Genomic DNA, 17,520 nt, shown 5'->3' on the forward strand with positions numbered 1-17,520 from the left:
GGAGAGATGATAAGAGACCATAGCCGATTAAATTAAGTCGGATCTGGCAGTGATGATTGACGGGGACACACTTCTAACGTTCAGTTCAGCCATGCATTAGGTGAGTAGCCCACTATTAGGACGTTTTTCAATACTTAAATACTGTCTACTTCAATTTCAATAAAGTATCAACTTATCTATCTATCTAATAATGAGACAATATGCAAATAAGATAATACTAATAATTGTCATGGTTCCCCGTATGAAAGTGGCTTGCAACTTACTGCTGGTAAAATCACTGTTTATTTCTCGTTTTGCATAGTATTACATTCCTCTTCTATAAACAATCAAAGTCCTACCGTAAGAGCCTCATACGGGGCCAATTAAACCTTTTTGATTAGAGTCTTTCCTTCGAGCTAAGTTGAACTGAACATTTCACTGTCAAAAGCGCAAACGTAAACAAGGTTGCGTCGCAACACGGTTTTCAAAATAAAGATCACATATACAAATACCGTAGTAGGCCTCTCAATTCTTATTAAAAAAAGTCCCGGATATACATAAACATTAATTGGCATAGATCTCCAACACATTGATCACTTTAGGCACACCCTGAAACCAGTAACATCACAAATATGAAGCGGGTAATTACCCATAAAAATTATAAACCTTTCATGGGGTTATTTACAATAATAATAATTCATTTTATTTATAAAGCACTTTTCATTGTAAAACAAAGGTATGCAGTTTCTTGTCCTCCTGATTAATGCAATGGTGTGTGTGTTGTGATGATCTCATTCAAGGAGCACTACAAGCACGCACACACACACAGTTTGTTGTTTTTGTTCTATTAGTGATTTACACACTTTCTCAGTTGGTTCATTATAAAAGATACAAACCTGAAAACAAAAGCACTTAAATGTTAAATAAAAGGACCACAGTAATGAGGCAGGAGGAACATGTTTTTTTGCACTATAATGGTAACATTTTTATAAGAAAATGTGCCCCTAAAAAATATTCTGTGCCCCTAGTGAAAAAGCTTAGCGTACAGCCCTGACATATAAGGCGGCTAAGTGGCGCAGTGGGCAAGGCACTCGCGACTAACGCAGGAGATGCTGGTATCGAGCCCAGCTCTCTGCGTTGCTACCGGCTTGGCTGGTCGTTCATACTAATACAATTGGCAGTGTTAGGGGTGGGAAAGCCGGTGGGTGGGGATTGGACGTTGTGGACAGCGACTCCTACAGGTCGGTTGGTGCGCCTGTATAGCAGAATCAGGAAGTATCGGGGGCAGCGTGAGCCTCCCACGCGTTACTCCTCGCCACTGAGAGATTGCGCTGTTCAGGTGAAGATGCGACAGCTGCCTCCTCGTGTACCGGAGGGGACACGTGATGCAAGGCTTGGTCCTCACTGCAGCCGACCAGTGGGAGGCATAGTCTAGCAACGTTCGAGACAGGGGAGGGGAGAATTAAAGGGAGAATTGGCGAGGCGAAATTGGGATGGGAGAAAAAATAGAAAAATAAGGAGAAAAAGTGGATAAAAGAAAAACATAAAGTAACATATGGACAGTATACAGGACAGGACTATATACAATGTAGACAGTAGCTAAAAAAAGTGAATGTATGAGTGAATGTAAATATAGAGCTAAACGAGAACTTAGTGCAAAGCTTTTAGCAGCAGTGGAACATAGTAAGTATGAATAATAAATAATGGCAGTAAAATACAATAATACAATAATGGCAGTAAAGTGGCAGTGAGATGATGGATATGGCAGTAAACTAATATGATATAAACTAAATAAATAAACTAAATAATGGCAGTAAAGTAAAGTGGCAGTGAGTTTGTAATGTGGCAGTGTGTGTCTGTGTGTGTGTGTCAGTTAGTCCAGAGTCTGTGTGGGGGGGGGGTCCTTCTTTGAAAAGAGTTTTCCTCCTCTACGCAGGTGGCAGATGGCATCAGACTAGTCTGACGCATTCATCTCACCCGCACAGCTGACAGTAAGGTGCCAATTAAGGAGAAGTATACTGAGTAGAGACAGTCGCTCTCTCGCGCACACCAGTTGAAGTGCACTGCTCTCTGTCACACTTTCAGCTGTGGGATTCTTAGGCAACCAATTAGTGTCAAGAAGAGGTAGTCAGTAGGGATGTGAATGACATTTTGGAGGCGTCGACCAACTAGTAATTTTTTTGTGTGCGTTTTTTTTAAGGTTCAGCTGTAGACCCATCTGCTAAAAAACTTACTATATGTTATATGGCTTAATTCACCTGTCCTTTCCACACCACCACACACAGCCATGTCTGTGCTGTCCTTTCAGCACCACCACACACAGCTATGTCTGTGCTGTCCTTTCAGCACCACCACACACAGCCATGTCTGCGCTGTCCTTTCAGCCCCACCACACAAAGCCATGTCTGCGCTGTCCTTTCAGCACCACCACACACAGCCATGTCTGCGCTGTCCCTTCAGTACCACCACACACAGCCATGTCTGTGCTGTCCTTTCAGCACCACCACACACAGCCATGCCTGCGCTGTCCTTTCAGCACCACCACACACAGCCATGCCTGCGCTGTCCTTTCAGCACCACCACACACAGCCATGTCTGCGCTGTCCTTTCAGCACCACCACACACAGCCATGTCTGCGCTGTCCTTTCAGCACCACCACACACAGCCATGTTTGCGCTGTCCTTTCAGCACCACCACACACAGCCATGTTTGCGCTGTCCCTTCAGCACCACCACACACAGCCATGCCTGCGCTGTCCATTCAGCACCACCACACACAGCCATGTCACATGTACCTCTCCCATTTGGAAAACAGTATCTTTCAGGTTTAAAAAAATTTTTGTATTGTTGAATAGGCTACTACAACTACTGTCAACATGGAGAACCCATTGAATGTTGGTCATTCAGTCAACATATTAGAATATCACATATCACATCCTTAGAACACAACTGGCAGGGGGAAACATTTCCCAAAAGGTTCCCCCGTTTTTTTTTTTATGGGAGTAGTGCGTTTGGGCTCTGACAGTTGTTCCCAAAAGCAAGAAAGTAGGACTAGAATCAACTTTTGTGCAATAACAAGTGAGACACAAAATTGCTGAACTTAACTTCAATAATGTCAGCTAGCTAGCTAGCTTAGCTGGTTGATGGAAGCTAGGTTTGCACTAACATTAAACATGTTCTAGGAATTGAATATAAATATTGAATATAAATATGAAATTATTGTTATCATTTGATCTGATTGTAAGATATTCCTTGCAATCTCTAGCTTCATGTGATATAATTATCTCTCTAGCATTCAAAGGGAGCCTGCTAGAACCTGTGAACAATTGTAATGTCTGCAGCAATATCGGCTCATACCAATATTTTAAAAGCGGTTAATATCGACCCAATATATCAGTTGACCACTAGGGGCATGAAACTTGCTCACAACGCAAATTGGAAATACCCGGATTTTGGCCAACAGCAGGGATATGTATGAAAAAAGGAAGTAAAAGTATAAAAACAGAGGAGAAGTGTCATGGTTTCTCCATAGAGCTTCATTATACTTTTAGTCAGGGGAGTGTCATGGTTTCTCCATAGAGCTCCATTATACTTTTAGTCAGGAGAGTGTCATGGTTTCTCCATAGAGCTCCATTATACTTTTAGTCAGGAGAGTGTCATGGGGCACGGATAGGTTTGTACTACAGCACTGTTGTACTTTTTTAGCACCGCAGCTCAATGCAGATAGGGAGCAACTCAGTCACGTTATTGAGCGGGTATTGCTGATTGGCTCAAACACGTGTTTACAAGAAATCTGTCTATAGTTATTGATGTTATTTCAACAGCGTCTTATTGTCACATGCTGTACTACCCAGTGTCTTATTACCCAATACTGATCTTTAGCAGGACTGTGAGGATCTTTAGCAGTGCTGTGAGGATCTTTAGCAGGGCTGTGAGGATCTTTGGTGTGTGTGTGTGTGTGTGTGTGTGTGTGTGTGTGTGTGTGTGTGTGTGTGTGTGTGTGTGTGTGTGTGTGTGTGTGTGTGTGTGTGAGAGGGAGAGAGGAGAAAGAGAGAATGTGCAAGAGAACAAAAAGTGTTTTGTATGTGTGAGGAAGAGAAAGATAAAGAGCATATTTGAGAGAGCAGCAGTGTGTGTGTGTGTGTGTGTGTGTGTGTGTGTGTGTGTGTGTGTGTGTGTGTGTGTGTGTGTGTGTGTGTGTGTGTGTGTATGTGTGTGTGTGTGTGTGTGTGAGTGTGAGAGTGTATAATAATGGATGTGACTGAAGAAGAAGCAGAGTGTGTGATAATGAGCTCATGACTCATCTGTCATCATCAACAGTACAGGCTCAGCTCTGTCTTTCCCCTCATGCAGCCGATATATTATGGGCTGTAAGGACTCCTGTGTGTGTGTGTGTGTGTGTGTGTGTGTGTGTGTGTGTGTGTGTGTGTGTGTGTGTGTGTGTGTGTGTGTGTGTGTGTGTGTGTGTGTGTGTGTGTGTGCGTGCGTGCGTGCGTGCGTGCGTGCGTGCGTGCGTGCGTGCGTGCGTGCGTGCGTGCGTGCGTGCGTGCGTGCGTGCGTGCGTGCGTGTGTGTATGTGTGTATGTGTGTGAATGCATGTTGGGAAGGTCATCATAAATTCAAGCCAAGATGAGGGATGAGAAGAATGTGCTGTAAAGGAGGGTCTCTCTCTTTTTCTCTCTCTCTCTTTCTCACTTCTTTCTAATTCTTTATGACTGTGCTTATCTCTCAGTGTAATCATCTTGCAAGAGTAAAGGTAGATTTATACATGGTTATTCAGCACTATCACTTGACAGAAATACAGAAATACAAATACAGAAATACAGACTTGACTTGCTATGTCTGGGACGCGTCTATTCGTATGCTAACGGAGTTGTGTTTCCGCGGTCGGTTTGTGCGATCTGATTGGCCACTGACGTTTATCTCAGCACCAATCGCGTTACTTCTAACAATCGCTGTTACCCTAACCTTAACCCTAACCTTAACCAACTAACCCTAACCCTAACCTTAACCCTAACCTTAACCAACTAACCCTAACCCTAACCTTAACCCTAACCTTAACCAAAACGTGCAACCGAACGCGGAAGTGCAACTGCGGGCCAATCAGATCGCGCAAACCGACCGCGGAAACACAACTCCGTTAGGAAAAGATATCAGGCGTCTGGGACACCATCATAGATTGTGCTGGGATTGGATAGTTAGATGAAATGTCTACGTTGCTGTGGATAAGTGTGTGGTTCCACCTGGGGTTTGTCTGTAGAATGCCTTGTCCCCATTCATAATAATAATATTCACTTTATTTGTATAGCACCTTTCATACAGGGGATTGCAGTTCAAAGTGCTTTACATCAGTAAGAAATAAGACATAGAATCAGTGTAAAACAAGCAGCAAGAGCAAAGCATAAAGTGGGATAAAATAATGCAGATATATTAAACAAAATCATATCAGAACATTAGCTATGTTCAGCCAGGCTGGGGCTAGCCATGGTCTAGCATGGTATGGTATAATTGGGTTTGTGTCTCCATTGTGTTGTAAACTATCCGGTTGCTAGGCAACCTTTCAAAATGCACACCACCAACTGTGGTACTCAAGCTAATCCATGATCATACAACAGTCCCAGTCAGCTTTGGCCAGGTCATTGTGAAAGGTGGCCGTCTCAGTCAATGTGCAGCCAGGTTTGACCAGGTTGTGAAGACAATGGAGACGCTCACTGTGTGCCAGACACTACAGGTCACAGCATGGCTAAACCCTGGCTAGTGGAGACGAGGCTCTGAACTGTGTCATTTCCTCCAGCGGCCAGATAGTGACTTGTATAAAAAGAAAGGTTTTGCCAAATTTTTTAAAGGCGTGGTAAGCAGTCTCTATTCCTCAATTAATCCAAACTATAATAACACAGTAACAACAGATAATTTATACACTATTCCATGCTTATTCCCCACTATAATAATACTGTAAGAAAATATGTCAGACTGTCATTGTTCCCTCCATATTCTGCGCTGACAGGACATGTGGGGAATGTCACTATTCCTGGCTTATTCCCTACTGGGCAAAGATGCATTCTCTCTGGCCCCATTCCATACTTAGGATTTGGCTGGGAATCTTTTAGTAGCCTTTTTAGTCTACATTGCTGGTTACAGAACTTCCGTATTGCCACCGGATATGAATTCATTCTGGCCCAGGGAGGACCTGTACAAAAAGGATGGGTAACCATTCTGGTTACCAAAATAACTTAACAGCTGTTGTCACAATAGGCGGGCACATATCACCATGTGCCGATACAGACCGAGCACTCAAAGAACTGTATGTAGCGATCAGCAGTGCAGAACATTGGAGATTTCAACCAAGTGTCTCTGTGCAAGGTATTGGCTAAATACTTTCACCATGTTGATGTAAACACACAAGGGAATAATATCCTTGATCATTGCTACACTACAATACAAAAGGCCTACAAATCCGTACTCAGCCCCCCGCCTGGTAAGTCAGATCACTCCGCCATACTGTTACTACCCACTTACAGACAAAGACTGAAACGAACACTGCCCACTGTGAAGGAAGTCCTCCGCTGGTCTGACGAATAGGACGCTATGTTACAAGCCTGTTTTGACCAGTACCAGCAGACTGGGGGATGTTCCCGGGATTCGTCGGAAAACATCAATGAGTACACAGAGGGACTCATGGGATTTATTCAGAAGTGCATAAATTGTCCCCATAAAATCCACCCAGGTTCCAACCAGAAATCATGGAACCTCTGGGAACAAAGAGAAAGAGAAGGAAACACAGTATGATCACAGCAGTCCTGAGCCCCCTCCTTTACTCCCTGTACACCCACGACTGTGTAGTCACGCACAGCTCCAACATGGTGATTACGTTTGCACATGACAAAAAAATTATAGGCCTAATCACCAACAACAACGAAACGGCCAACAGGAAAGACACCTCGTGAGCTATCCTCCATCCAGGACATCCATCCATCCAGCAAAGGCCTGCAGGACTATTAAGGACCCCAGCCATCCCAACCACAAGCTGTTTCAACTGTTGCCGTCTGGCAAAGGGTACTGCAGCCTCAAGGCCCAGACCAGCAGACTCCAGGACAGTTTTTTCCCCCAAGCAGTCATACTCATGAACAAATAACAGCGGCCAGTGGTCAGCTACCGGCCTGTGACTGGGAATCCAGTGCTATTTTATTGCTGCTCTGCTACTGATTTGTACACACTAAACCCATGCAGTGTTTGTCATGTAGAAGCCTAGAGCTACCTTATCACTGATTCGACTGCCACTTTGCACCACCACACCCATACTGTGATAACTACATTGTGATTATTGTATTGTAAATAAGTGATGTTTTTTTTAATCATTGCTTATGCTACAATGTCTTTCATTTTTTTTTTTTTTTTGCTTTCTTTTGTTGTACTTCCTTATGTAAACTAAATCATTTCACTCCTCTCTGCTGTAACAAGAAAATTATATGACAATAAAACTGATTCTGACTGATTCTGATTCTGACATGTCCTCCCCTTGCAAGGGTGGAGTGATGCAAATAATTATAGGCCAATATAAACATTTTCGTGTTTAGCTAAAAATCCTCTTAAATTGTCAACTCAAGGAATTTCGCAATACAAAGTCACACTTCAATCCAGGTTCAGGTCTATGCACAGCACTGTTTCTGCTATCACGTGAATGACATTGCCAATGCCTTGGATGAGAAGAACCATTGTGCTGCCATCTTTGTTGACATCTTGAAGGCATTCGACACTATTGATCATTGCTTGCTTTTATATAATTTAAGTAATGTTGGTTTTAAGTGCTTGTGTATGGTTCTGGAATTACCTGATCAGCAGCAGTCAGTGAACTTGAGAACTACTCATTCAGAATTTTTACAGATAGGTCTAGTTCTTTTTACAATGTACTGTATATTAACCTCTTAAGCATAGACGGCCCAGCGACGGGCCGTCACGCACCCACACGCATGTCACGGCACTTTGCCCTCGTCTGCTGGCTCCATGCTGCATTTTTGGCAATCAACCAATACATTGTTGGAAAGTTGAATTTGCCACCTTTCCATCGTTACCCTACTCGACCTAGTCTCGAGTTATAAGACAAAACATCCGATGAGCGGCATTTGACAAGCCATTCGGACAAGTGACCACGTCCGGTTTGGCCGGGTCCTGAATGGACCAGTCACGTCAAATTCTGGAGCCAGGGGTGTCCCACGTGAGGGCTGATTGCAATGACAAAGACGAAGAAGAAGCCGGGGAAGTTCTTTGGTAGTGGACGGCCATTTTGGATAATCATACACACGTTAATATTTTTTTTGAAAAACACTCATTTTCCGTGGGATTGTTATCAACTTTGGACCTGTACTAGATAAGACTTCAGGCTATGGAACTGTTATGTTTTCCAGATCCTACCTCTCTGCTGGAACTCAAAAACAGGCATCTGGCAACAAGTAAACAGAAATGTGAGTAAACAAAACTTTTACTTCAGTGTGTTCAAACCTCTGTAACTCTATTTCATTAGCACTCAGAGGAAGAGCACTTTGTGGAAGAAAGTTCAGAAGTTTCCTTTCAAAAGAGACCAGACTCATGCATGTGCTATAGGTAGGGATGGGAATCGAAAACCGGTTCCAGTTGGGAGCCGGTTCCTAATTGTCCGATTCCTGGAATTGCATGCCTCCGTGACTATTGATTCCTCTATCGATGCCATGTTTTTCCGACAGTTGCGCATTTCAAAACAATAACGTTAGCGTTAGCATGTAGCCATGGCAGACTATTTGATTCCTTATGCTCGAAATTGCCTGGGTTTTGGTCATATGCTCCCGAAATGCTCCCGCTGTTTGACTGTTTGATTGAGTGATTGAAAACTACTCGAATGCTTTAGAACCAAGTCATTAATTTAATTAATAACAGCCACGGAGCTAGCGCTGGCTAACGCTAGCTGGCGCTAGCTGACGCTGGCTAATCAGGCTCATACAGACACACAGAGAGAGATAACAGCTGACAGCAGGTAGTACAGGTACAAATACAAAAAAAGGGGTGGGGGCTGTTGTGTAAACCTTGTACTCTTTAGTTCACATATAATAAGAGACGGAGGGTTGACTGTTTACTAGTAGGTACCGTGCAACATACAAACATGTCCGTGTAGCAACACAAGCCCATAGCTTACAGGACAGGGGCCCGGGGAGGGAGCTCTGTGTGTGTGTGTGTGTGTGTGTGCGTGCGTGCGTGCGTGCGTGCGTGCGTGCGTGCGTGTGTGTGTGTGTGTGTGTGTGTGTGTGTTTGTGTGTGTGTGTGTGTGTGTGTGTGCGTGCGCTGGTCTTCTGAAAGACCAGAGACAGAGAAGTCAGAGGAATAATGACCTGTTGAATGCAACTACGGTTCAATAGATTCAATTCGTTTAAGATATTGAACTGTAGTTACATTCAACAGGTCGTTATTCAATAGATTAAATTAGTTTAAGAATAAAAAAATTCAAAAAATAAATAAATGTTAAGAGAATCTCAAATACATTATTTTATTTAAGTGTAGGCTATATTTAATTTTTTTAGTTTACAGTTTTTGTATTTTTCAGACATGGGAGCTCAACAATAAATGACAATCAGAAATGTCAAGTTGCATGTTGTTATTCTAACCAGCTTAGTTATGTAGCATTTCCAATGTATGTATTTAAATTACAAAGCAGGAATCGATAAGAGAAGTGATAAAGAATCGAATCGATAAGCAGAATCGATAAGGGAATCGTATCGATACGATAAAATCTTATCAATTCCCATCCCTAGCTATAGGTATAAAGTATAATAAATCACAAATGACTTTGGGTATGCAATTGTCAGGTGTGTATCCCCATTTTTGCCCAATGCATAAGTGGTTAATAATTACAGTAGATTGTTAATAACTAATTGCCATGCACAGGTATATGTGGATACGTGGAGTATTGCCGATTCTGCTAGCTGTGGAAAATCTGCAACATTCCCTTAACTCATTGACTGCCATGCTGTTTTTCCATCTTTACTCCCTGGCGCCAGCGTTATTGACCATTTTCACGATGTTTGCGGACCCATCGTATATTCTATATTATAGCTATGGAGACAATAGTATGGCTCATTTGACAGGCACTATTTATACTCCAACAGGGACAAAACAGTTTATTTCTACATACCTTCGCTTGTGCGCTATCCCATGCTAAGAATCGCCCATTTCACAATAATCCAGTCTTGTTTCTCTGGAACGCGAGTTATGACGTGTTTTGTGCGCATAATGCACAGCTGCTCGTCTGAAACCTATATTATTTCCAAGTCAACGGTAATCACGACCATATTGATGTTTTTTCACAAAGTCATCAAGGGGTGGGGGGTCGTTTTACGATGCTGCGACAAAAGCATGTTTTATGTTGGGGTTCGGTAAAATAGATGTAAAATAGATGTTACCTTTGTCAGCGGGTACTCCACTATTGGATATTATAAAGAAGAAGACAAAACGGATGATATTGATGATGATTATGGATTATAAGACTACATTGGACTCAGCACTGATGATAAGGTGCGTTTTCTCCAGACTATGTTGGACTCAGCACTTCTGGTAAATCATAAAAATACTATACTATATGTGTCTTGGATCAGAACAGGATCTTCTTCATCATCTCCAATAGTTTGCTCGCCATTGCATTGCAGCCTACTATTGTGCATCGGACTGCTCGGGCCAGACTATGGAGCCGAATAGGTTTCCTCATCGGCCGGTTTGACTATAGTATTTTTATGATTTACCAGAAGTGCTGAGTCCAACATAGTCTGGAGAAAACGCACCTTATCATCAGTGCTGAGTCCAATGTAGTCTTATAATCCATAATCATCATCAATATCATCCGTTTTGTCTTCTTCTTTATAATATCCAATAGTTCTCTCTAGGCGATCGCCATTGTCAAACGTTAGTTGGCTGTAGTTTGCTCAATGCTGCTCGCTCCCTAGTGCTTTGAGTGCTCTCGCTGCGGCGTGGGGCGGCCCCACACTGAACTGTCCCAGTTCTAAAAGGTAGGCGATACTGCCACCCAGGGAACAAAATAAGCACACGCCATTCGCCAATGGCTTGTAGATTTAATGTTTGGCGACTAGAAATTAAGATCTGCCCGCCACCTGGCGGCTAACAAAATCCACTGCATCAGCGGGAGCTTGGTGCTGGATTTTGCGAGAAGCATGCAGCTGCAGAGCCACAGAGCAGCAGTGTTTTCAGCTCCGGTCTGGGGACCGCTCAGCAGCGCCCCCCACCCAACAGCTGAATTGCCAATGGCTGAATTAGAGTACTGCACCGTGCGGGCACCGCTGGTGGGTTCTGTGGCACTGCAGCTGGATGCTTCTCGCAAAATCCAGCACCAAGCTCCCGCTGACAACATCGTTGTCATTATTAGACCTACTTGGTGAAGCAACGATGAAACAAATGTAATGATTGTTTCGTTCATCGCATAGGCTATTTAATTTTAATACAATTCAAATAATCAAATTGTGCTTAGAATTATTTTCACCGGACATTATGACCGGAGAGATTTAAATGTTCAAACTTCAACAGACTTCAACTTTTTTCTCACAACGGGTCAAGTGCATCTAACATGCTTTGCACCGTCGCCATTCCTTTATGCCCACATCGCCCGAAATGAACGTTACGTTATCAGAGGCAGAGCAGAGCCATAGAGAACAGTCTGGACTGAGGAAAGGGAAATGGGGGGGGGGGGGGGTGCGTGCGTTTGGAAAGATGATGAAGTCAGTCAGGAGTATATTATAGTAAACTGAGGATTACTGAGGATGGACAGATAATGTTGATATTCAAATATAAAAAAGTTTCGAGAGGAGTGGAAGTTTGAAGACAGACTAGACTACAATATGATGCGGGGGTGGTGAGTTGAAACAGTGTGTGTGATTGATTGATTGATTGATTGAAAAGTTTATTAACAGATTGCAGAATGGGTACAGTACAGTACAGCTCAATACATACAATTGTTAAGGGGATGCAGACCAGAGAAAGACTTGTCTTGTTTACATCAGGGTCCCCCATTTTCAATTCATCATAACATAATATGATGTGTCCCGACCCCACTTCTATGTTTCAATAAATTATTTGCATTTAAAACTATTAACACTGACTCATTCCTTCAGTCCACTCAAAATTATGCTAATATTCCTTATGTTGTTTATGATATTAATTGAAAATAGCATATGAGAGTATTATAGTAATAATAACACATGGCGATATACTAAAAAGCTATTTATAATTTTTGGCTGGTAAAAATTCTGCCTGGCTGGTAGTTTTTAAAATCTACCAGCCAAATGGCTGGTAAGCCAAAAAGTTAAGTTTGTTCCCTGCTGCCACCTGTCAGGATTCCATCGTCATTGCAATTATAACGTAGCCAGATGTCCCAGGAAGACTCAGAAAGCTCTGTGGGAGTGTCTAGAATAATAATAATAATAATAATAAAAAAAATACGAAAAACAAAAAGAAAATGAGATTTCTCGTTATTGGCGCTCAATGAGTTAACGTTCACCAAGCTGCACTTAATCTTAAACTTGTATTTAATGAACATACAACTAAGTGTATGTTGTTCTCTAGAGCTAGAGGTATTGGTAGCAAATACTTTCATATTTCCACTGTACAAGGTTCCAATATTGAGAGTTACAGAGTATAAAAGAAATAGTTACACTGCATATATATTTATCTACTGTATATCTGTATACATATATACTCATATTAGTTGAAATTACTTGGTATTTGGATATATATATATATATATAATAAAGAAGATTCAAATATCATATAGACAATCACACAAATGATGACAAAATATACTTTTTGTATAGAAATATAAATAACTTTCCCATGCTGTCAAGGAAAAGGAAGCTGTTTTTCTCTCTGTTATGGATTATGGTGATGTGATTTATAGGCATGCCTCTGCCTCTACTCTCTATGCCCTTGGATGCTGTTTATCATTCTGCTCTTGGGTTTATTACTGGTGATGTTTATAGCACTCATCACTGCATCCGTATGAAAAGGTTGGGTGGACTTCTTTATCTGAGAGACGTGATAGACATTATGTATTTGTTTGTCTACAAGGCCCTTATTGAAAAACTGCCATCTTATATCACATCTATACTAGATATCATATATCACATCTATACTAGATATCATATATCACATCTATACTAGATATCACGGTAACCCTTGGACATTTTAAATCCATGATTGTAAACCATTATGTCTCTGCTTGTACCTGTTTTAATATATTGTAAACCATTCTGTCTCTGTTTGTTTGTTTGCTTTAATGAGATTTCTGTATTTTTGATCTTGCATCTTTTACTAACTATTGTATATATACTTGTTTTAATTGAATGTTTTCTTTATTTTGTATCTTTTATTATTCTGTGTGTTTTTATTTTAAACTGTAACAAATGCGGGCTGGCCCTCAATACTTTTTGAGGATAAATAATAATAATAATAATAATAATAATAATAATAATAATAATAATAATAATAATAATAATAATAATAATAATAATAATAATACAGTAACAACAGAGTAAAGTACAGCTTAATTTGAGCGCATTAAATATAACCATTGATAGCTCCTCTGTACAATGTACTTGCTGTGGAAGTATGCTTCAGGAACAACAGCCACTGTGCCTCTGTCAAACTCAGCAAACATTCCCAATAGGATGTCAACATTCTCAATAGGATGTCAACATTCTCAATAGGATGTCAACATTCCCAATATGATGTCAACATTCCCAATAGGATGTCAACATTCGCAATATGATGTGTCAACATTCCCAATAGGATGTCAACATTCCCAACAGGATGTCCAATCATGGAAAGGTAAAGCTACGAGGAGCAAGGATAAATCAAATCCTTAGTCTGCGGAAAACCTCTCGTTCATTTTGTCTGAACTTCACACTCAAGGTAGACAATTGGTAATTCTGCATGAGGGGCATCCAAGAAGTGCAATTTCCCATTTTATAAGAACAGCTTTTATGGGATTTTAGGGACTATTTGTGGAATTATTGTGGGACTGTTTGTGGGTCTATTTGTGGGGCTGTATGTAGACCTGTTGTGCATGGTGGATGCTAGAGGATGTCAAGGAGTTTGTGTCTTTTCAGAAAAAACATTTATGGATCATTTTCAATGTATACCATTTTGTGTCCCAAATATAAGTGAATAGAATGCTTAATATGAGGGACACAAAATGGCAGCTGACAATGGTTGCAGAGGGACATTATGTGACATCATGTGAAAACAAAGGACACACAGATTGTGAGTGGTGGTTGCTATTCAGTGAACCCCCTCAGTCGAAAGCATTGTCAATGGAATGTGTGGCTAGGGCTTTGTAGTCCAAATATGATGGAAATTCCACCACAAAGCAGCATTAAACTCGATGATGATGTTTTGAGTAAGTGTGTAGTGTACTAACAATGTATGCGTGAACTAATAATGTATGTGTTTACAAAAGATTTCTGTGTGTAGTAGTAATGTATGTGTGTACTAGTAATGTATGTGTGTACTAGTAATGTATGTGTGTACTAGTAATGTATATGTGTACTAGTAATGTATGTGTGTACTAGTAATGTATGTGTGTATGTGTGTACTAGTAATGTATGTGTGTACTAATAATGTATGTGTGTACTAGTAATGTATGTGTGTACTAATAATGAATGTGTGTACTAGTAATGTATGTGTGTACTAGTAATGTATGTGTGTACTAATAATGAATGTGTGTACTAGTAATGTATGTGTGTACTAGTAATGTATGTGTGTACTAGTAATGTATGTGTGTACTAGTAATGTGTGTGTACTAGTAATGTATGTGTGTACTAGTAATGTATGTGTGTACTAGTAATGTGTGTGTACTAGTAATGTATGTGTGTACTAGTAATGTGTGTGTACTAGTAATGTATGTGTGTACTAGTAATGTATGTGTGTACTAGTAATGTATGTGTGTACTAGTAATGTGTGTGTACTAGTAATGTATGTGTGTACTAGTAATGTATGTGTGTACTAATAATGTATGTGTGTACTAGTAATGTATGTGTGTACTAATAATGTGTGTGTGTGTGTGTGTGTACTAGTACTGTACAGTACAGAGCTGTAAGTGAAATGATGTCATCAGTCAACATCGGTGAGAGAGAGATTTCCTTTAAAGATAAGGCATGCACTCACAGTCAGACACAAAGCCAAAACACAAAAACCACCACTGAGAGTTGGCAAGAACCAGCCTGAAAGCTCCAAACCTTCTCCGGTCGATGCTTTTTTGCCCCGTTGAACCGCAAGACTCGACTTGCCCACGTAAGATAGAAGATGGACAGAAAATGACTGATCTAAAAACTAAAAACAACATACTGGCATTCCCTTCTGGCCTGGTGACTTCCTGCTATAGCAGCATGATGCGGGCTACTGTAGCTGAAACAAGGTGGCTCCTCTGAACCAACTGCTGCTCTAAAGGGAGAGAGAGGGATAGAGAGGGAGAGGGAGAGAGAAAGAGAGAGAGAGAGATAGAGAGAGAGAGAGAGAGAGAGAGAGAGAGAGAGAGAGAGAGAGAGAGAGAGAGGAGGAGAGAAGGAGAGAGAGAGAGAGAGAGAGAGAGAGAGAGATAGAGAGAGAGAGAGGGAGAGAGAGAGAGGAACTCACCGATGTGGCAGATGCCAGAGGAGGTGACACTGGAGCAGGGACATGGGACGCAGACTTCAGCGAGAGTAGCCCCGGGCCTCCTGTAGAAACTGTACTTGCATTCCTGACATCTGGGTCCTACAGTGTTGCCTTGGCAGTTTAAACAGATGCCTGAGGGGAAAGAAAAAAAAGGGGAGGGAGGGGATGGTTGGTTGGTTTGAGTAAACAGGCCCGACTAGTAAACTGACTGACACAGCGCTGGACCAATTAGCTCACTTTGAAACAGAACAAGGCGGAACAAGGAAAAGGGGAAACAAAGAGGAAAAAATAAAAGTGTGACAAAGAGAGACATGCCAAGACAGGAGAAGAGAGAAAACCACATCGCAACTGGGTGAAACAGATTCAGATTTCAGATTCCTTTATTGTCACTTATTTCACTACTTTACAGCACAGTGAAATTCTATTTATTGTGGTCCCTCAACAACAGTCAGTTAAAGAGGCAGTTCGTAGATTTTCAACCTTAATCCTATCGCTCTGTCGTGATAATTGGACGCCTAACTTCTGTGTCTTGAGAGCTCAGCTGCATCGGCCCCCCGAGAGATTCCTCTGGGGTCACAGAGAGGACCTCTACCGAACTGCAGACACTATTTCCTCAACTACTGTATCTTCAACTTTAGTAGAGGAAATAGGAGTTCGCTACAGATCTACTCTCCTCTCTGTGACATCACCCAGAGGAGCTTCTAGGCCAAGGGGCTGAGCTCTCGAGACACAAAACATGTCCGATTATCACATGTCCTCCTCACAACAGAACTATAGGGTTCAGGTTGAAAGCTGGAGACTGTTGCTCACAGGGACCTCAACAGATGACTTTGATTTATGGCCCAAAAACAGAGAGAGAGAGAAAAGCACAATAATTTCACAATACCAGAGAGGACAGGATAGGAGACGTTTACACAGTGTTTTTTCAGTTGTAGTGTTTATATCCCCGAATGACAGTGTCGTGGGTGACCCCCAAAATCCTTCCTCTAGCACCACCATCAGGCCAAACTTTCAATAAAAAGAAATAGTGTATCATTCTTGAATAGCTTTCATCTGAATCGTTTCAAATGTGCTGTGCACATTCATTTAATTTTTTTTATTATCTTTTTTCCCCCTTCTTTTTTCCGTTTTTCTCCCCTCCCAATGTTAGTCGTGATGCCAATTCCCAATCCCCTTCCTGGTTGTTGCGCACTCTACCCCCTACTGTCGGTCTGGGAGGGCGGAGACTATCACATGCTTCCTCCGACACAGCCCACCACTTTTTTTCACCTGGCAGCGCGGACTCTCACTGGGAGAGTGTAACGTGTGGAAGGTCACACTACCTCCCTCCAGATCCTTCCCTCGCTGTGCAGGCGGCCCTGACACTGGTATCGACAATACTGTACAATATACAAAATAACAATCACAGTCGCGAGAGACACTGGTATCGACTCCGGCTGTCAGCGTTGCCTCCGGCTTGGCCGGCCGTCATACTGGCTCAATTGGCAGTCAGCGGGAGGGAACCCGGACCCACCCACCGGCTTCCCTCCCGCTGACTGCCAATTGAGCCAGTATGACGGCCGGCCAAGCCGGAGGCAACGCTGACAGCCGGAGTCGATACCAGTGTCTCTCGCGTTGGTGACGAGCGCTTAGTCCGCTGCGCCACCCAGCCGCCTTGCTGTGCACATTCTTGACCCCTAGAGGAAGAAGACTATTGATTTTAGTGACCCCATAACCTTTCCTCTAGTGCCCCTATCAGGTCAAACTTAAAATATTCAAATTAGTGTATCTCAAATAGCTTTCATTAAAATCTTTTCAGATTTGCAGTGGACATTCATGACTATTAGAGTAAGAAGCATTTAGATTTTGGTGATCCCATCGCGTGTAT

General features: G+C 42.0%; 1 protein-coding gene across 1 annotated transcript in view; it reads right to left on the reverse strand.

Annotated features, from left to right (window-relative positions):
- The window catches only part of LOC311236763 (multiple epidermal growth factor-like domains protein 9), a 167,302-nt gene that overhangs the window by 36,885 nt on the left and 112,897 nt on the right, over positions 1-17,520 (reverse strand). The window contains exon 4 of the mRNA XM_084324514.1: positions 15,636-15,785. Within this exon, the coding sequence (XP_084180640.1) occupies positions 15,636-15,785 (150 nt within the window). The remainder of the gene's footprint in view (positions 1-15,635; positions 15,786-17,520) is intronic.

This window comes from Notolepis coatsorum, assembly GCF_963971535.1.
Source record: "Notolepis coatsorum genome assembly, chromosome: 11".
Lineage (NCBI taxonomy): Eukaryota > Metazoa > Chordata > Actinopteri > Aulopiformes > Paralepididae > Notolepis > Notolepis coatsorum.